The 21286-nt window shown below is 49.3% G+C and overlaps 1 protein-coding gene across 7 annotated transcripts in view; it reads left to right on the top strand.

Moving 5' to 3' along the window:
- The window catches only part of PHC2 (polyhomeotic homolog 2), a 113233-nt gene that overhangs the window by 76068 nt on the left and 15879 nt on the right, over positions 1-21286 (top strand). For 6 of the 7 annotated variants that reach the window (XM_059377181.1, XM_059377183.1, XM_059377185.1 and 3 more), the window contains 2 exons: positions 5646-6058; positions 6315-6480. In XM_059377181.1, the coding sequence (XP_059233164.1) occupies positions 5646-6058; positions 6315-6480 (579 nt within the window). Of the gene's footprint in view, positions 1-5645; positions 6059-6314; positions 6481-10781; positions 10993-21286 lie in introns of those variants that run through there. The other variant, XM_059377187.1, reaches the window with a different exon arrangement.

Raw genomic sequence — 21286 nt, 5'->3', positions numbered from 1 at the left:
ATGTCGTGGCTAGATCTTTGACTTTGGTTGTCTGTGCTTGGTGCGGGTTTTGCTGGCTAGGACGCTCTTCCGATCTTTTCGGGGTCGGTGGGGGGGGGGGGGCTGACCTCTCTAGTCAGCCTCAATCTCAGTCAGTCCCAAGGCCAGATCCCATGAGCCCTCTTCTGAGAAGAGCAGCCTCTTGTGGATGCTAGTGTAATTTAGACCCTTCCTAAAACTGTGTGCTCTGCTACAGACACACCAGGTTGGCTGCACCTGGTGCCCTACAGCTTTCTGAATGCACCTTGGCATTTCATGTCTCCGGCTCCTCCCATGCACTGTTCCTTCTGTCATTCTCCTAACTCTGCGTCCTGTTAAACGCTTCCTCCAGGAAGCCTTCTCTGCTCTCCTCAAGCTGAATCAATCCCCTTTTGTGAGTTCTCTGTGTTTGGGGCTTATCTCCTATTGCAAGGTTCACCGAGATAGGCCTTTGTTGGACTATAATCTGTCCTAGGCATCATGTTTAGCCAGCACCAGACATAGTACTCGGTTTATAGTGAGTGCTTGCTAGCTAATGTTTGTTGAGTGAATGAATGGTTCAAAGCATCTCTTCACTTTCTAAACCTTGAAGTGTAGTGGGCAGTAAAGAGTTACGCCATCCTCTCTCGCAGGCATCCCTCCCCACCCGGAGACCAGGAAACTAGTCCATTATAGCAGAGTCTAGAAAAATAAGTGTACGAGCAAGCCTGGACCCATTAGGGAGATGCTGGCAACTCCGGTGTATTTTGGGACAAGAGTCCCAGCCTGTCTGGGGCAGTGAGCTGTCTCCTGCATCCTTGAAGCCTTGAGATCAATAGAGATTAATTATTGATAACTTCTGACAGCGGATGCAATGAAGGGGGCAAGCTGGTAATCCCTTCTGCCTAGGGGACCTTAATCCTCTTGTTGCTAACAACCAACTGGTTTGGGAGCAGTGGATTGGCCTCTTGAGATTCTGAGGAGGCGGTTCAAGGTTAGAGCACCAGACAGGAAGATGACCATTGCCTAGAGTCTCTCTTCCTTTCTAGGCTCTAATTCATGGAGGTCCTGGGCCTGCCCCTCCCCTGCTCCATAACAGGAAGGGCATCATGATGGAGCCTTCCGAGTTGTGGCTGAGATCCCACAGAGGCAACCCTCTGTTCTGTAGAAGCAATGGACTCTATAGCTGGAGGGGATGTGGGAGGCAAAGTGGGTGCAGGGGCAAAAATGAAGCTACTGGGCATTAGGGAAAAAAAAAAAAAACTAAGAAAAAGAAAAAAGAGATTTCTGTGTGTTAACGTTGTATAGACGGATATGCCCAATTACCCCCGTGGGGAAGAGAGACATGGCCTGCTCTGGTATCATGGCTGCCATCAGAAATACTTCTTAGCACCCGAAACTGAGCTGGAGGGCATGGCAGGGGGAGAAGCATTCTTGGATCTCACCATGATCAGCAGCAGACATTTACTAAGCATCTGCAAGCATGTAGAGTATCCTATTGGACAATGCAGAAGGTTAAAGAGACATAAAAACCTTCCAGCTAAATTAAAGCGTATCTTTTAAATTAAGAAAAAATTAAAAAGCAACCCAGAACATGCCTTTGACTAAAAAAGGATAGCTGGATAGATGGGAAACGTGCACAAGAACAAAAATATCCCCGTTTGAGTCCATCTAGGACACCACTATTTTATTAAAATCTAAGGAGGACGAGCACCACCCCTTGAACCGACAGCAACTGGGATGTGCATGCCCGTTCAGAGGACGTTACGTTAAAACGGGGGTTGGGGGGAGAATAAGAATCCGTGAAATCTGTGTACAAGACAGCACATGTTAAATCACAAATAAGTCAAACAAACAGAAACCTTCAGGAATTCTGCGGGAAAACCCATAATTGAGAGTTAAGGCAAAGAGGAAGACAACAGGAGCTGAGCCTGAGCCAAAGAAGCTTAAGCCTCGGATCACTGAAGCAGAAGGAGGGCATTCCAGAAAATGGAAGCACCGAAATCAAAGCCAGACAGGCACAATGGGATATGATGTGTTATGCACAGCGAGTAGAGCGGTTGGAGTGGGTTGAAAGTGAGTGCAGGAAGGTGGTGAACAGGGAGTGAACGGGAAGGGGGCCTTCCATAAACCATTTGCTGGTTAATCCAAAATGACCTGTGGGCTGATATCCTTCTCATCTTCATTCTGGCTCTAACGCGCAAAGGTTTTGTGGGACAAACAAGCTGGAGTCCTACCATGTTGTCATTCATTCTTCATTCATTCACTCCCCAATACTGACTGAGGATCCACTAAATTCAAGGTTCTTTGTATGAAATAAATGAATCCCATAAATTCTGCCTCCTAAAGGAGAAGTCTTTTACTGAAATAACATGAAATAGGTATCATCTTTACCCCCCCATTTTTTTAAAAGATTTTATTTATTTATTTGACAGACAGAGGTCACAAGTAGGCAGAGAGGCAGGCAGAGAGAGAGGGGAGGAAGCAGGCTCCCTGTGGAGCAGAGAGCCCAACGTGGGGCTCGATCCCAAGACCCTGGGACCATGACCTGAGCCAAAGGCAGAGGCTTTAACCCACTGAGCCACCCAGGTGGCCCTCTTTACCCCTTTTAAAGATGATGACAGAAGTACGAGAGGTCATATATTGCCCAGCATCACACTGCTGGTAAGTGGCAGAGCTAAGCACGAAGCACTTTGACTCTGGAGCTTACGCTTGACCACAGGACACGCTGCATCTCGGAGGGCCGTGCAAAGCAGAGAGACTTTGGTGTAGCTCAAGGGGAAGAGTGTCCTTGGCCCTAAGGGCAGAGAAAGGATTTGATTTGTGTGGCACTCGGGGCAGGATGAGACAAGGCATAAACTCTGTACAGGAGACAGTGAGCGGAGATTGCTCAGATCAAAGAAATAATAAAAATTAAAAGGTTGTAAAGAGATCTTGAATGCCAGGGGCTTTAGACAGCAGACAGAGGAGGATCCCTGACAGCTTTTTATCAGGGGTCAGATCTGTGCGCTGGGAAGATTAACTTGCAAAAGAAAGATTAATTTGCAGTCTATAAGATGGATTACAGAGAGAAGAAACTAGAATCAGAAAAGACCAATTAGAAAGTCATTGCAATATTTTAAATAAAAGAACTTTTGACCCAGGATAATGCCAGAGGTAAATCGTGGTCTTTGCTTTTTATTAACCTCAAAAGGTTACGGGTGTATACTCCCCCCGCCCCCGCCCCCGACCCAAATACCTTGAGTCTTTGATCTATGAACTTACCTAAGTCTTCGGGAGCTTTGTTTCCAGCATGGCATACACTAGCATCATCTCTTCTGAAACAATGCCTCTGGTTTTCCATGAGCAGCACGGAGGGGAGAGAGTGGGCTAGTGGGATAGACAGGGAAGCCCTGGGAGAGCGGGCCAGCGGTTGCTTTCCCAGTCCTGGCAACCAAACGTGTACTGTTCCTAACTGTACTCTGTGCACTGGACATTTAGAACCCTTTTCCTCTCTAACCTTCTTTTCACCACCTTATACATCCAGAATTTTAAACTACCTTTCTATGATAGCCACCCCCATCAGATTAGAGCTGGGAGCGACTCCTGTGCTCACCTCACCCAAACCTCCGCTTCAGAGAAAACTCTGAATCCCTGAGAAGGAGGAGGACCCGCCTCTGTGGGTCCCACACAGCCCGGGAGTGGCAGGACATGCCTCCGACACTCTGCTCCCTGCCCCACACCCGCACCCATGCTTGCCTCAGATGGGCAGCCCCTGCAGCGGAGACTGGTCCCAGGGCAGGACTTCGTGACTCTGTACTGAGAGGCAGAAAGGTTTGCCTGAGTTCTCAGGGATGGCACCCATCCTCCTGCAGGTCTTTGTGGCCGCTCAAGCCTAATGGGGCCCTGCGTGGCATCTGCCGGACCTCCCGGACGCCTTATCAACAGTCATCTCAGAAAGTCCTGATTGTCTGTATTGCCTGATTAACAGTCTTTGCCTACTGAGGCTCTGAGCTCTTTAATGTGGAACTGGGAGGCAAGGCTTCCATTGGAGGCAGGGGCAATTTATAATCACCAAATGCCTACTGGCCATTTCCATTTCTATGTGCCACCAATCACCTCAAACCCTGCGCATTTCTCTAAAACCCCTGTGCCCTGTCTCTTCCTACAGTGGTCAGTCACCAGAGGCCACGTGTCGTTTCCCCTTCACACCTCTTCTTAACTTTCTTTCCTTTCCTTTCCACTCCGATGGGCCTTCTGCTTGGAACTCTGTATTGGGCTGTGACGAGATTGTTGGAAACATTATGGGTCGACAGACAAAATTTAAGAAAGAAGCCCCTGTCCCCAATTCAGTTTGAAATCTGCTTGCTTTCCACCTGTCAGGATCACAGGATTCTTTTAAAATGTTAGCTCAGGATCCAGAATATGCCTTTATACTATTGGCTGGGCGGCTTTGGTTGTAAAAATCCATTTGTGTGCTTCCTGCTGTGACCCTCTTTGCATTTGCAAGGTACAGTGTCTCTTGCAGTGGCTCCCCAGCTGGGGGAATCTTGGTGGAGGAGCTGCCCTCAGGCTAGGCTGGCCTGGAGGCTACTAAGCAGGGTGAGGAGTAAGGACAATCCGTCTCTGAGCTGACTCTCCGAATCCCTATTATATATAAGAAATGAGCTAGACACTGAATGGATTACTAAAAAAGTGTAAGAATCCCCATCTCAAAGAGTCTGGTTAAAATGGGAGAAGAAAAGGCTAGCGGCACATAGCAACAAATTAATTCCAGTTCAGGACAAGAAGTTTATTTCTTTAGCACCCTCCATCTGACATCAGGCATTAGGCCAGATTCTGGAAAAAGAGATCCAGGATAGTTTCTGACAACAACGGGTTCATGATCTTGAAGGGCAGGCAGCTAAGAAACAATTAGAGTGCACTGTGTGATACACGTTCTTATGGTAGACCTAAGTCCAGCATACTTTGAGAACCTAAACCAACACTGAAATCGCCACTTTAATTATAGCTAGAAATGATCAAGCATGTCTGTCTGCCAGGCACTGTGCTATGCACATTGTGTCTTTCTTTTCTTTTCTTTTCTTTTTTCTCATTTTATTCACAAAGTTTTTTCTCATTTCATCCCTACAACAACTTTCTGGGCGGGAACTGGTTTTATTTCCGACTTTCGGAAGAGGAAGCGGAGCCCTACAGAGGTTGAGCGGCTAGCTCAAGGCCCCTGTGTATGTAACAGAGTCCAGGACCCCGAGCGCAAGCCTCTTCCTGGAGGAGGCCTAGCCTGAGCAGAGCTAGGGTTGGGTTGGGCAATAGAAGGCCACAGCGATTGCAGGCTTAGAGAAAAGCAAGGGAAGGGCAAGGAGGGGACAGAGAACATGGCACACTGTTGAATCCAGGGCTCCTCCGATCCGCTGGCCTGGTCCAAGAAAGCTTCCCAGAAGAGGTGAGTTTTGCACTGGGCTCTGACGGGCTGCCTGGGGGAACAAGACTTCAGCCCTAGAGGAAGGCAAGGAAACAGAGAAAGTTAAAGTGAAAGCTGAAAGAGATCAAAGGCCGAGACCTTGAGTCTGGGAAGCTGTTCTGTTGTGGAGGTGGGAGGGGCAGAGTGGGAGCCTTGGCAGAAGAGGAGGTCGAGCTGTGCCCCCTGACCTGGTCTGTCCCCCCTTCAGCTTATGCTCAGCTGCAACCGCACCAGCTCCTCTCGCAGCCGCCCTCAAAGCACCTGCAGCCGCAGTTTGTGCTCCAGCCGCAGCCCCAGCAGCCAGCGCCGCCACCGCCACAGCAGTCCCGGCCAGCACTCCAGGCCCAGTCCCACCCCCAGCTTGCCTCTGTCCCTCCCAGCCTGACCCTGCAGCCCAGTCCCGAAGCCCACGCCCGGCCACTAGGCCCAGTTACTCCCGCCCTGCCTCTCCAGTGCCCCACGACCAATCTGCACAAGGCTGGGGGCACCCAGCAGTGTCACCCTCCCACGCCGGACGCTGGGCCTCACAACGGATACCCCGAGGGCCTGGCCCACACCCCTCAGCGCAGGTTCCAGCACGCTTCAGCTGTCATCTTACAACTGCAGCCTGCCTCACCAGTGGTGAGTGAGCCAGTGCCAGCATCCCGGGAACAGGCGGGAAGACGCATCTCAGGCAATGCCATAGCGCCCGCATGCATGTGTTTTGCTCAAAGTCCCCTCTGGGTGGTCCAAGAAAGCCCGGGACCCCTCCCTCATTGGGGGCTGGTTGAACCTTAACATCCCTGCCTGCTCTCCAGACTCCTTGGAAACAGGGGAAGTATCTGAGGATGTAGAGGCCACGTGTGAGCAGATGATCTCTGTCATGTCCCTTTCACAGCCCCAGCAATGCGCCACGGATGACTGGAAGGAAGCAGTACCGGGGGAGAAGAGTGTGCCCGAGACTCAGTCTGGCCCATCGCCCCATCAACAGGCCATCATCACTGCCATGCCTGGAGGCCTGCCCGTCCCCAAGAGCCCTAACATCCAGCAGTCCCCAGCTCACGGTATGAAGTGCAGTGGGGCCCTCGAGGGAGGGGAGTCAGATGGCCTTCCTGGCCATCCCCTGGCACATTTCACTTGGGCATCTAGCCTGGGCGGGTAAACCACGGCCAGCCCGGAAGCCAACAAGGAAGTTGGGTGGGTGGAAACAGAGGGGGTGGAGGGAAATGGGAAGATGAACCAAAAGGTAAGAAAGGGGACTCAGAAGATATAAAAGGAGACAGAAAGCAAAGGAGAGTCGAAGGATCTAGATCCAGACTCTGAGGCCTACATGTCTTTTGCTGTCAGGTGTATCTGCATACCCATATGGCAAGTTGAAAGTTCAGGCAGGTTTCCAGTTGTCTCAATTCTCTGCTTCACTTGCTCTGAGAAGGAGTTTTTGAAATTGGAAATATGACAAATGGCTACCATAGAACAAAAGATATGGCAAATGCCTAGGGGGAGCCAGAAGGGGATTCAGCATGAGTTCAGCTCATGGAAAGCCTCTTTGAAAGAACTGCTCAGCTCCGGGATCCCATCTCTCTGTGAGTGCCTAGTGACAAATGGTCTTCTCCATGCCTGGGCTTCAGGACACTCTGCTGGATCCCTCTACCCTGATGGGAGAGTCACAGCGTGACCTCTGGGTCCCCTCTCTGCTGGTGTGCAATCTTGGCCCAGATCTGTGACATTTTGACATTCTCTGACATTCAAAGGCCACCTCCAACTCAGGGAGGCAGTTCCAGTCATCGGTCTTCATGTGTGCTGGGAGTCAGTGTGGGGAGAGCCAAGAGACAAAGTGTTTGGAAACTCAAGAAGGAGAAATGAGAAGAAAAGCACTTGGGGACAAAGTAGAGGAAAAGGGCTATCAGTGTCCTGTAAGGAATAGAGATGGGATCAAGGAAAGCAGAAGAATGTGGAGAAAGAACATCAGGAAAATTAAAGGACAGGAACGAGACCATCCGTTCTCTTGGCACACTTACAATAATAAGGGCTTCACCAGTTTGAAAAGCAGCCCATTCCATTGTGGAGTTTCTCTAATTGTCAGAAAGTTGCTCTTCAAATTAAGCCAAAACCAGATCTCCTGGAACTTCTACCACTGGCCATGAATGTCTGGTGAATTGTAATAGGGTCCATCTCCTGCAGTGTTTGTAGATAGTTACCAGGTCTCTTTCCTCTCTTTCCCATTAAAAAAGGGATAATCTCCAGACTGCAAATCTGAGACCTTCCCCCCCCCCCAAGCCCATCCCATGTTAAGACCTCCCATTCCCACCACCATCTGGTCATTCTTGTTTAGCCACATTCCACCTTTGCATTAATTATCCCAAAGTGTGAGTCCCTGAATGAAGCACAGTAATTCCAAATAGAAGAAGCCACTAGCCACCATTGGTTGGCACCTGGTCCTAGCTGTCTACGCACTTCAAGGGGCAGGACTGTTTCGTAGATCTGCTTGGTATGGTAAGGAGGAGCTGAAATTTGTTTGCACATCCACTAGGTGCCAAGTACTGTTCTAAGTTTTCCTTCCCTCACTCATGATAACCCTGAGAGATAAATATTATTGTCCCCATGATTCGGAGGAGGATATAAAAGCCTGTAGAGGGTCCAGGTCACACTGCTATGAAAGGGCAGAGTCCTGACTGGCTGGAAGCATAAATCCCTCACCTTCCTGCTCGTGCGCAGTAGCTCCTCCCATCCAGAGGAATGCACTGTGTCACCTGAATCCCTGAGGGCTGGGTTTGGGGGTTATTTTTTATTTTGTTTTTAAGGTTTCTTTTTACGCAGACTGCTATCATTCCAGGTCTCCACAGTCTCAAGCTTGTACAATTTGTATCTTGAGCCAAAATATAGTTAATTATATCTATTAAATGTTATCTTGTGAATTCAGCCTGTAGTTCCTGCCCAGCAAGAACATAGTTAATAGCTGATATTTACTAAGCCCTCTCTGCGGAGGCTTTAAGTGTATTTCCTCGTTTAGTCCTGACAGTGATCCTATGAGGTAGGAAGGGCTTTTATCATCCCCACTTTAAAGATAGGAGAACAGAGACACAGAATCAGTGAGGGGAGAGAAATGGTTTTGATCTGGATTTTGTGATTCTTTCTATTAGCTCCTCTGCTTGACTTTGCCATCTGTAAATCATATAGCGTGTTCTCTTTGTCTTTAACCAAAATGCTGATAGAAATGTTGAATAGGACCCGACTGAGGACACATGCTTTGTCTGCAGGTTGGTGGTAATATACATTCCTTGTTCAAGTACTTGTTATCCAGTGACTCTTACTGAACTGACACTCACCTTTCTCTCTCTTCTCTCTAAACCTCTCAAAAATCTCTTTTTGAAATCTATACTTACAACAGCATCCTGTTCTTGAGGTACTATCTAATGAGAGAAGTAAGCTTTGCACAGCGGAAACAACTGTGAGCCACCCAAGACTTAAATATTATCCATTCTATTCATGTTCAAATACCTGTTCCATGCAAAGCACTGTGGGCTGGGAGGTAATAGACATAGAGAAATAAGGTCCGTGCCCTACCTTCCAGGAGCTTAAGGTCTACCGGGAAAGACAAGAAATGCACAGGAAGCAAACACAATAAACCAAAATATGATAAATGCCATAGAAGGATTATAGGTAAGTGCTTTAAAAGCTGAGAGGGAAGAGTTAGCACCAAGTAGAGATTTTCAGGATAGATGCCGAGAGGAAGTGGCATTGTTGAGAGCAGGGGCTGGCAAACTACATCCCAAGGGTCAAATCCATCACATGCCAGTTTTTGAAAACTATTAAATAATGGTTTTTACATTAAAAAAATTTTTTAAGAATCAAAAGAATGCTTCATGATATGTGAAAATTATGTGAAATCTAAATTTCAGTGTCCATAAATGAAGTTTTATTGGAACGCAGCCACATTTATTCATGTGTGTATTGCCTGTGACTGCTGTCTAGCTACCATCGCAGAGCTGAATAGTAAGTGTCAAGCCCTGGATATACTTTCTGCTGCAAAGTCTAAAATATTTGCTCTCTGGTTCCTTACAGGAAAAAGTTTGCCGACCTCTGTTCCTGAGACTAGAACTTGAAGGATAAGTTGGACCTAGATATGCACAGTTGGGAAAAAGTCAATCTAGGAGGGACTAAAAGAAGTAAAGGTAGGGAGGCAGGAAAGCGTGGGCCTGTTTGGGAACTAGAGAAGTTGAGTGTTCTATCACATGTTATCTTTGTTTGTAAGTATAAGAAATGCCATGTTTCCCAAAGGAAATGGGAATGTTAACGAACAAAGACTTTGAAAGTTTCGAGAATCCGAAAGATAGTAGAGGGGAGGGAAGAGGAAAGGGAGAAGAGGGGGGGAAGTAAGCAATCGGCATATAAAATAAATGTAAGACGCAGAAACCAAGAAAAAGGGATGAGACCTGAAGGGGGAAAGCGGAGCGGTGGGGGCAGAGGGAGAAGAAGAATGCTTAAAAAGGCAAGAAAATTGGAAAATATTTGGAAAAAAAAGGAGACGTCACGCATGAAGGGAGAAGTCCATGCCGTCTATTCCTGGTATAGCTGGGGGTGGGGCGTGAAATGGGTGAGTCACCTTGCACATCTCTTGTATCTCCCACAGCTCCTAGCATATCTAGTGAATGAGTGTGCTTCGCCATGACGATTCAGTTTAAATCAGTGTGGTTTAGGAAGAGAAGTAGCATTTATTGGGCTCCAACTGTGTGCCAGGCACTGCAGGCAATTTGTGTAAATGTCCTCAGTTAACCTTCACAGTAAGCCCGAAGAGTAGGCATTATCCCGGTTTATGGAGGTGTAACTGGGTCACTTTGGTCATTACTTAACTTCTCTGATCCTCAGTTCCCAGTGGGGAGAATAATGACTACTTGTAGGGTTATTGTGAAGCCTAAGTGGGAATGCGTGCGCGGAGGGCTTGACACATACTAAGCACTCGATTACCGCTAGTCGTTATTATTATTGCCTCCGAATTGGCCGGGCGGGAGTCAACAGTCCGCCACGCCACTGGGGACTTCTGACGGGCGGCGGGCAGATGGCCTCGCCGCGCGGCGCCGGCCTCCCTAAACTTACGTCCCTAACCCGCCGCCCAGTTCTGGGCGCCTTCCGGAGGGCGAGGGGCGGAGTCGGCGCGGCCGCACAAAGGAAGCCCGCGGCCCGGCTTCCGCGCCGGCGCCCCGCCTCCCGGAGGCCCCGCCCCGCGCGGCCAGGCCCCGCCCCGCCCCCGCGCCCCGCCCCCGGCGGAGGCGGCCGCGGGAGCCCTGCCGGGACGCGCCGCATTGTCTCCGCGGCGGCTGCAGCCCTCGAGCGCCCGCCGCGCGCGCGCAATCCGGCCGCCGCCCGCGCCCCCGCCCAGGCCTCGCGCCCCCGCCGCCCTTTGTTGACGCCGGCCAGGCCGGTGCGGTCGGATGCGCCGCGGCAGCCCCGGGCCCCGGCTCGGAGGCTCCCGGCGGAGAGGAGGCGGCCCGCTCGGGCCCGGGACCCCGCGCGAGGCGGCGCCCGGCCGAGGGGCTGCGTAGGCCCCGCCCGGCCAGGCCCAGCCGGGCCCTGGACAGGTCAGTGCCCGTGGCGGGGGAGGGGTTCTCGCCAGGAGGGGGCCCGCGGCCGGCGCTCGTCGCACGCGAAGCCGGGCACCGCCCTCCGGTGCCACTCCCGGCCCCGGCCTGCTCGGCTGCCAGGCCGTGCCAGCCCGCGACTCTCGACCTCTCGGCGCCTGGGAGGTGTCTGCGGCCTCCCCCCCTCGTCGGGGACCCTGTCTGCCCCGCACTCCCCCGGAAGCCGCTGTGTCAACCTCGGCGTGCCAGACGCTTCCGTGTGTGTCCGCGCCCTTGCCCCCGGTCCCCGCAACCCCACCCCCACCCCACCCCCGTCCTCCCGGGACGGCGGTTTACCCGGGGATGGACGGGCCGTTTAGGGGCAGGGCTGCTGGCATCCGCTGCGCTCTGTTGGTAGGGGACTACCTAGCTTGGAGGGCCTGCGGCTTCGCCGGAGAGTTTTGTTTTTAATCTAGTTCAGTCTCACGAGGTTTTTAATTGGATGGGAAGGACAAGCTGTTCTGTGTCTGTCCTGTCTTCCATTTTTAGAAGAGCATTTTCTCTCTTTCCCATGCCAAATGAAGGTATGCTGAAATGCGGATTCCTTACATAAAAATCGGATGTGTGAGATGTCTCTGTTTAGATTGAAGTCCGCAGAGATGGAAATAATTTCCCCAAGGTCAGGTTGCAAACTAATGGTGAAGCCACAGTCCGAAGTCCTGGCCCCTGACTCCTCCTGTATGCGGGGATACCCCCAGTCCGTACTGGCCATACCCCCCGCCATCCCAACCCTCTGGCCTTTCCCCACCCCTGCCTACAGTACTTAAACCGATTTCACTGACATACTTTCAGTTCTGACCAACTTTCCTTTCCTCCCTACTCCATACCCAGAATGTTCCCCTTCCTCTAGTGTGGTCTACAGACAGTGTCTCTTCTATTTTTTTTTCCTGGTTTACAGATCAGTGACAGCTTTCCCCTCAGACATCTCCCATCCTAGGGCTCTAATCCCCTCCATTAGCATATTGGGCCCAGAGGATCCCTTGTTGTGAAATAAGCAACCGACCTAAATCCGCCATATGTCCCCGATTTTTCTAGGACAGCCCCAATTTGAAATATTCCATCCCATTGTCTGTCTGCCCGAGTGTCTTGATTTTTGGTTTAGAATATAATGTCACTTTAAGTGTATCAGACCCTGCTGTCCTGGCCTTTTCCAGCCATTTGGCTCTGAGGCATAGCTGGGTAATCCAATTATCATTCACCTGGGATTTTTCTTCCCCTCCTGAGTCAACCCAAATGTTGGAACTGCCAGGATCTCTAGGTGAGTCTGAAAATTACAGGCTAATGAAGCAAGGAAATGCCTTCTTGCTCCTGTATTTCTCTCCTGCTTCTGCCCTCCCCATCGCTGATTCTAGCGCAGGCAGCAGACCTGTGGCAGTGTCTGATAATTAGGGCTTAGGTTTAGGTCACAGGGAGGTAGGGCTTCGTATCATTTCGCCTGTAAAATAGGAAGAAAGTAACTTACCATGTTGGTTATAGGGTAGGAGATTCTGTTTGGAAATCTTAAGGTACCTGCACAGCGAAGTAGTTTTGGTCTCACACACTTTGGCATCAACACACTTTTATTAGGCTCCTGCTTCATATAAAGCACTGCGCTAGGCATTGTGGAGACTATAAAAGTGCTTTTCCCACATAGCCCCCAGTATCTGGAGATCTGTATTTGGAAGTACCCACACTTTTGAGTCAGCTGATAAACTGTGTTTCCCACTATTTCTGTACCTGAATTCCAGTCCCTGCAGGGCAGGAACCAGAGTTTCTGGTTTGGCTCATTCACAGGGGCTGGCTTGTTTTACAGAGGGTCCAGCAGATGGGTAATGGTGCTCTCTTGGCACCTGCCCTTTCCAGGCGCTCTTCATTATCACGTGTGCCCTGCCCACCCAGGATCTGTTTCCCAGCTTGTCTGTACGCCCTGGAAGAATAGATGCCCTTTTTTCTCCAGCCTTGATCTTGAGAAAGTAGGTAGTTTCTTGGTGTACATTTCTGTTGTTCTTGGTTGGTTTCTGTTACCCAACTATGTTCGCTTGAGCAGTCTCTCCTGTTATCACTCCTTATTTTTAAAGCTATTCTTTTACTGAGATGCGGTAGATAGATGCTTAAAGAATATTGGTGTTCCATCATGTTCTCACCTCCCAGCCTTTTCCACCTCTCTTCCACGTCTTGACTTAATTTCTAATTTTACCTTTGTCAGGCATACTCAATGTATATTACTTCCACTTCCCTCAAAGTAAGGCGGAAACTCTGGCTCTTCATCTTTCTGTCCCAATACTGATTCTCTTAGCTGTAGGACTCATCAGCCATTGTCTCTCTCCATTTCAGTGGAGGATAAGCTTTTAGGAAGGTGTTGTTATGCTTCTCCAGACCTGTCTCCTCTGTCACTGACTTACTAGTCTAAACTGATTGATCCTGAGACTTCTCTTCCTGCCACCAGGCCCCCTCCCCCATCTGTGACCCTGTGCCTGTTAACTTGCTCTGGCTCAGCCCCAGAATCCACTCTTTTTCAGACCACATCCTTTTTCCTGCCTTACTCATTTCCTGTCTCAGATACTTTGGATCCTTTAATTCTGATCTTTCCAAGGGGAAGAGAATAAACTAAGAGAAGAGGAATAAGTAGATAGATGATCTTACAAAACTGAAGTGTTCTTTCTCACTCTTACACAGGCTGTCCCCTCCCTAGGTTTTTTTGTTTAAGAGAAAGAGAAATGATGACTGTCTCAGAATTAAGAACTTCCACCTGTGAGTCCATGTCTTTTTGTCTTTTTTTTTTTCCTTTTATGAATGTGTAAAGAGGATAATTTAGAGTCTTATTAAACTCTTCCTCTAAGTCTCTGTCCCCCTTTGGGCTGTGGACCTCATACGAGGCATTTGGTAACTATTTGCCCAATAAAGTTCAGCCACTTCCTATCACAGTCCTTCACCTTCAGCTAGGGTGGATCAGTAAGCCAAAATAAAATTTAAATTACAAAAACTAGGGACCAGGATGGTGGTTCCAGTTCTGGTAATACTGTTGCACATCAGTATGATATTTCCCAACCCCCCCCCCCGCATCTTTCTTGTGTTATTCCAAGTTTATAGTAAAGTTCTCCTCACTGTTCAGTGTCATATAATCTCCAAGTAGATTTGGTCCCATCCTAAAAAGGGTTCTCTTCTGAAAATATACATTCACTAGAGAGGAGAGTAGGGTAATGAGAATAAGGACTCTTCATAAGTGATATTTTCTCATTTATCCCCCTTGTTTTGTGCCATTTTGCAACTAGAAGATGAAGATGATGACTCTGTGTGGTTGGGAGGAATCTCACCAAAGTGGTTGTAGATGCTATTGTGTTTTCCATACACACACCCCCTCCCTGGAAAAGCAGGGTGAGGACTGGCTGCCTTATGCAATCTGCCCCCAGGAGGCCTTTGTACCAGTAACAGGAATGACACTCCCTGGAGTGACTTGGCACCTTGTTTGGTGGAAAGCAAAGCTGGCCTACCCAGCAAGGTAGATATATGAACATATGTAGATTTGTATTTTAAACGTTTTTATGGTATAGTTTAAACTATAATGTGAGTCACCACTTAAAGATTGATTCTGAGTATGTTTTCTCTTAAAAAAGAAGTGTGCCTGTTTAAGAGTACTTAATCTCAGATGTAGGTTTCATTTTGAGCATTAACTTATTTCAGAATTTCAGTTTGAATTACCAGCTGCCTCAGACCACTGATTCGAGAAACCCAGAGGGAGGGCACCCCTAGTTCAACTTTATGACACTTGGGGAATTGTTAGGAAAATAATCAACCATTTGTTTAACCAAGACAAAAATCTTACAGATTCTGAACTTTTTCCTGTCAATAACAAAGTAGAATGTGATTGATAGTCAAGAAATAGCCTGTTTTATAGTTAATCTAGAGTTATACAGTTAAGAATGTTAGTTTTTGGAGAAAGAAAGTGTAGTAAGAAACATAGCACATAATTTGGTAAATTGTGTGATTCATCGTAAGACCCATCTCAGCCAGCATGATAAACTTAATAGGGTTTTTTTTTTTCCCTTCCCCTTCCAGATTATTTATAGTTAGTGAAAAAGGATGTGCTTTCCTTTACTTTCAATTTCCAAATAGTTTTTTTTTTTTTTAGTTTAGATAAGTCCAAAATAAGAGCACCTTCTTTTGACTCATCAAAGAAAGGATTATTTTTTTTTTAATTTTATTTATTTATTTGACAGAGAGAAATCACAAGTAGATGGAGAGGCAGGCAGAGAGAGAGAGAGGGAAGCAGGCTCCCTGCTGAGCAGAGAGCCTGATGCGGGCCTCGATCCCAGGACCCTGAGATCATGACCTGAGCCGAAGGCAGCAGCTTAACCCACTGAGCCACCCAGGCGCCCAAAGAAAGGATTATTAAACAGGCATTTCCAGTTTTGAGATAAATCCAGATGCTGAAGACAGTCCCAGGTTGCTATTAAAGCTGCCTTTTTTTTTTTTTTTTTTTAAGATTTTATTTATTTATTTGACAGAGATCACAAGTAGGCAGAGAAGCAGGCAGAGAGAGAGAGGAGGAAGAAAGCTCCCCACTGAGCAGAGAGCCCAATGCGGGGCTCAATCCCAGGATCCTGGGATCATGACCTGAGCTGAAGGCAGAAGCATTAACCCACTGGGCCACCCAGTCACCCCTTAAGGCTGCCTTTAAAGCAAATATCTGGTTCCTGGATGATTTTCTTCTCAGCAGTGAAATTTATTTCCTAACAGGAGATGCCTGTCAGATGCTGTGTCATAGGCAGCTCTTCTCCAGTAGGTTAGGAGGACCAGGCTTGAGACCATTGGCAAGAAAGTGAGAGCTCTTGACCACTGGGGGTTATTTATTGTTAAGGCTTTGCTTGTATGGCTGTTATGTCTCAAATAGCATATAATTATCCCTAGTTACTGATGTCTTCAGCACGTTTGCAACCATCCATATGGGGCCTAAATCCATACAATCCAAATCTATCTTAATCTGTATTTATGCCGTCTATATGGTAAGACACATCTAAACGATCAAAGCAAAGGACACTTTAAATTGAAACAATTTTATTGCCAGTCACATACTGTTTCTACAAAAATCAGTGAAGTTTGTGTTTTCAGGCCTCCAGTGGTCAGTATTAATCTGTTCTATCAGCTGATTAGTAGCAGAATCGTTGCAGACTTAGACAACAGTTTTAGGAAGGAGGAAGGTAATGTTTGCTGGAAGCAGAAATGGTCGGGAGGATTGGTTTGCCAGATAGGTATCATCTGTCCCATTATTTGGGTGAGACAGCTGAGGCTTAGCTTTTCCCCCACTTTCTCTGTCTCCTTCCTCTTCCCTCCCCCCTTCTCCTCCCATTTATCTGAGAATATCAGTGCTCCTGCAGTTGATAAAAAAAAAACAAGGCGGCCTATCAGGCAACCCTGTTGTAATGGCCTTTCCTTATCATCAACCTGAAAATAATTACGGAATTTACTGAACATTTCTAGTTGTCTTTTTTTTTTCTTCTTAACTTTCTTAACTGTTAGCCATCTTCCATGATTTTATCTTCAGCCTTTTAAACTATCCTTTTCATGGGCTGCACTATCTCCTGGCTGTGCAGGTTCCATGAGTATACTGCTCTGCAGGTAAAGTGGTTCTTAAATTGCTCCACGTCACCTTGTCTGGCTGCTGCGGTTCTGCCCTGTGTGGTACCCTGAGACTCTTGACGAAAGAACTATCTAGAAAGGGAGTGTGGTGGTTGCCTCATCGTTTTGATTAATGAGTGTTGAAGGTGAATTGAGACATTTGGTGTGCCCTCGAGGCAGGTACATTTCTCCTGTGTCGCAGCTGCCATGGTCAAAGTGGAAGGAGCATTTCTTCCTGAAGCCTGACCTCGAGAGGATGAGAACAGGACACCCTGAGTAGACCAGGGTGTCTGAGGAGCAGACTTGGTACCTGAATTTGGGTAGATGGAAGAATTGCTCTGTCCTGGAGCCACGAGAAGCCAGGCTCTGTGAGAGAGAGACTGAGAGATTAAGGCAGGCTTCCAAATATTTCAGGTTTCTGTGATGTTAGCCCTCCTAGGGCCAAGTCCGGCCTGTTCCACTGTGCCATTCCTACATTATCTTACTTAATCCTTACTGTGGCCGAGTGAGACAGGTCTAAATACTCGTTTTACACCTAAGGAAACTTAAGCCTCAGGTAACTTATCCACGATTACAAACTGGGATTTAAGCCTCAGGTCTTTCTGGTCCCAGAATCCTAATGGCCATGTTGCACAGCTTCTAAATGAGATCAGTGCCGGGCATCTTCCATATAAAAATTCTAATATTCACCATAACCTTGCAGCATAGGCAGGATGATCCTCATTTTTACAGATGGGGAGACTAAGGCTCAGAGCACAGATAAATCAAAGGTGGAACCAGAACGCAGAAGATGATCCCAGAGGCACTGGCCCCGACCCAGAGCCAGCACTCCTTCCACTCTGCCGCTCTGACTTCCATCTTCTGTGATCTCGAGGTCTCAGGTATAGGGTGTCTCCTGCGAGTTCCCAGACGCGTTGTCTTTTGAAGTCCCAGCACCTACTAGAGAACTATGGTGGGAGAATATCTGGGAGTCCCCGACCTCAGCAGCGGATCCCACGGGCCTGGCTCCATCCAAGTAGAAGTCTGGAACCCCTTCCTGACTCCCAGTAGTCAGAGTTAGCCACTGTTCCCTGGTGCCTCGACCTGTCCCCGTGGGCAGTCACCCCTTGGTCCTGCAGGTGCTGCTGCTGCGCTTGGTCCCATTGTGCGAGGACCCTGTCTATCGAGGGCGTCCCTCTGCGGGCTGGGCAGCAGTTCCTGCAGCTGTTTGGAAATCCCCCAGTGCTCCCGTTGTCTGGACCTGCGTGGGGGGAGGGTGGCTGTTCGCTCCATTGAGTCCTTCCTTCATAGCTGGGGGTGGCAGCTTGGAGAACATTCAGCTGTTTACAATTCAGCTTATGTACACTGTAGCCGGGGCCTGTGGGTGAGTCAGAAGGGCCGCTCTCTCGGCCTGTGTCCTCAGAGCCGGCAGGGAAGTCAGCTGTATGGTAATGGCTGCTGGGGAGGAGGAGGAGCGCCCCCTCCCAGAAGCCCTCCCCAGAGTGTCTCGGCTCAGACGCTGAGAGCCGAGGAGCAGGACTGCCCTGCAAGCCTCTTAACCCAGACTCAACAAGGTCATTTTGCTGTGACACGGCGAGCAGGTCTGCGGCTGCCTGGCTCGGCCTGGCTTTCATTCTGCTGGCCAGCTCTCCCCACAGGGACCCAGGCGGGACCCCGAGCCTCATCCCCCTGTGCCTGCTCAGCCCGGTGCCCTGAGGGCCCCTCCTGTCACTGCCAGCTCTTCCCCTCCTGAGAGAGGTGGGTCACAGTGGGCTGCTCTTGCTGGAGCAGGATGGTGACGGCCATAACCTGCTGTGTGTCCTTGAGGTAAGGATTTCTGCTGTGTCCAACAGCTCGCTCCGTAGCAGAAGTGAAAAAGTTAAAACATTGGGCATTGGTGCCTCCTGCCTTCTGGTGCACGGGGGACATCCCCAGGGTGGGAAGGGACGGGTTATTTCCTGACTAAGAGCTCCTTCTGCGCATGTTTTAGAAGGTCCTGCCTTCCAAATATGTGGCATCCACTCTTGCCTTGGTTCTAAAATGCACTCTTCCTCATCTGGAAAATCGCTAGACTCCGGCCCTGTGTGCCCTCGTGCCTGCGATCCAGAATAATCACTCTCCCCTCCCACCCCTGCCACCCCTCCCACCAAGCCCGCTGTCCCCAGATTGGAAGGAAAGCTGTCTGCTCCTCTGTCGGGTGGGTCACAGCCAGGTGTGAACGACCGCAGGTGTCTATTTGCATTTTAAAGAAGGTTGTGAACCAAATGATTCTCTTTGATGGATGGACTCAGTCAGGGTCCCAGGGTAGAGCCTTTGCTCCTCCTTCCCTCGCTCCCTCGTCCCCTGTCCCCCCTCTACCTATTTCTACCCAGCCCTTTCTCTCTCCTCGCCACCACCCCTTCACTTTCCCACCTCCCCCTGGGGCGGTGGAGGGATGCCAACAAACGGGCGTTGATGACATATCTTACCTCCCTCACTTTCAGAATGGCACCGGTTTCTTCAGGCGCCCAAATATAACCAGGAGAGTGTAAGAGCACCGGCAGCCTCCCCGCCCTCCGCTCTCTCGGCTCCCCCCACAGGCCTGCTGCTCTCCGCCTCCCCGGCATGGTTTCCCAGCAGCGGCTGGCACGCTGCAGGTGCTCCCCATGGGCTCCCTCCAGAGCGCACGGTTCTGTGGGAGTCCTGCTGGCCCCCCTCCTGGCCCCATGACTGGACCTGCTAAGCCGAGGCGCACAGAGCGCGATTGCATAGCCGGGGGCCTGGGGAGAATGCCCTGTTTTGGGTAAGCAGCCTTGTCCTGCCATTTGTTGGGCAGGATTCGCTGCAAGGCAAATGACCCGTGTTATCACCTACTTTGCTTCCTTAAATTCTTGATTAACTTCATTAGCTCTGTCTCACTTCCAACTACAGTCAAGGAAGGGTGGTTAGAAGTCTTGTAAATTAAAATGCTCCTCGTGTGGTGAAAATACAGAAGAAATCCGTGGTACAGGCTGAGGGGCTAGGAGCAGCTCCGTTTGCTCTAAGGGCTTCAGGAAGACTTATTTTAGGAGCAGACACAGTGACTGGCCAGGCCATCTGAAACACCATCATAAGTGTTCATCCTGAACACGATTCCAGCATAACTGATGTTTGTTTTGTTTTGTTTTTACTGTTCTCTTTACTTTTTTTTTTTTTTCCTGATTTTTGTTCTGTCTGCTCATGTAAAGGACATGAGAACTGGTTCTAAAATGGCCCAGGTTTTGCAGAGCTGTAGCCAACCAGGCCTCTCTCTTAAATGGGCAGGAGAGCTCAGCCTCTCTGGACACCTAGTGGCTGGTCCTGCGGGCGAAGCTGTCTTTGTAGGAGCCTCCCGGCCTCTGACTCTAGCGGTCATCATACCTTTCTTGATGCCTGGAGTCCACACACATATTTCAAAGGGGCCAGGGAATCCAGAACTCCAGCCTGCAGGGCAACTTAATGCTCCTTACTGAAGAAATCCCCACCCTAACGAGAAGAAACGGGCCAAGGAATAGCTCTTGTTCTTTATAACTAGGTGCCCAGAAATGCCAGTGCTGTAGAAGGCGCTGGCCCGACTGCTCTCTAATCATTACAGCCTCTAGAGGTAATTTACAAACCTCAGATGGTGCCAGGTTCCCTGTTTGAGACTAAGGAAACCTGCTCAGATGGAGACCGTGGGTTCTAGACCATCCAGTATAACAGACATTAAGTACGTATCTTGTAGGGGACATGGGGTTTAGCCTCTGAGGATACAGAGGTGACAGGACATAACCCTTGTCTAAAGAAATTTGCTCGGCCTAGCGGAGGGACCCTACCCTGAAGCAGATCATCTCACAAACAGGCTGCTGGGTGGTTCTTCCTGTTTTACCCAGCCAGAGCCAGTTGCTCTGTTGCTGCCAGAGCCAATGAATGAGACCAGAATTGAGAAGCAGCCTAGAGCCTGAGACATATATAGTATAATAGCTTCCCCAGAACATACTGTCCTGTTCATCTGAATCCTCAGCCCCTTGTGGGCAGCTTCATGAAGGACTAAATTCTTCCTCCCCGCACCTCCACCACCACCGAAGCTTGGCCTGCCTTCCCTCCCAGAGCCCCTCGTGCTCCCGGCGTCCTGGCCTCAGCGTTCAGATGCCAGTACCTAGCTGTGTGTAACAGCTTCTGAGACCTGTGGGAATCTCCAGCAGCCGCGCCAGCCTCAGGGACTGGTCGAGAGAATTCAGAAAGGAAGAATTCCGAAGACAAGTCTTTCTTTATCTTTTATCTGGCCTCAGAGCCGGCAGGACAGGTTTGTGCAAGTTTCCCTGTTAAGCTGCTTTCCCTCAAGCAGGCTGCGGAACAGTCTGGTAGAGCAGGGAAGTAGATTAAATTAATCTCAGCATGCTGTGCTTGGCAGGGGGTGAGATTGTGTTTGGTCATTCCAGAAATAGCCCAAACTCCTTTGTTCTTAAAGCAGATGAGGGGGCCTTGGCCTCCAAGAGGACTGCGAACCTTTGTATATTCATAAAATGCCCTCCTCCTGTCCCCTGGCTTCTGTTTCTTCTGCAGCCTGCCCCACAGTTAGAATGGAGAGTGATAATTTCTAATGTTCGGGTGAAAGGATTGATTTGTTTGTTCTCCTGCTTAATAATATCCTTTTTTGAAAAACTTAGATTCCAAAATCTTGCTTCCCAGAGTTAAGCATCGA

The sequence above is a fragment of the Mustela nigripes genome, chromosome 14, assembly GCF_022355385.1.
Source record: "Mustela nigripes isolate SB6536 chromosome 14, MUSNIG.SB6536, whole genome shotgun sequence".
Taxonomy (NCBI): domain Eukaryota; kingdom Metazoa; phylum Chordata; class Mammalia; order Carnivora; family Mustelidae; genus Mustela; species Mustela nigripes.
The sequence above is the reverse complement of the archived record's forward strand: the minus strand, read 5'-3'. Positions and strand labels throughout refer to the sequence as shown.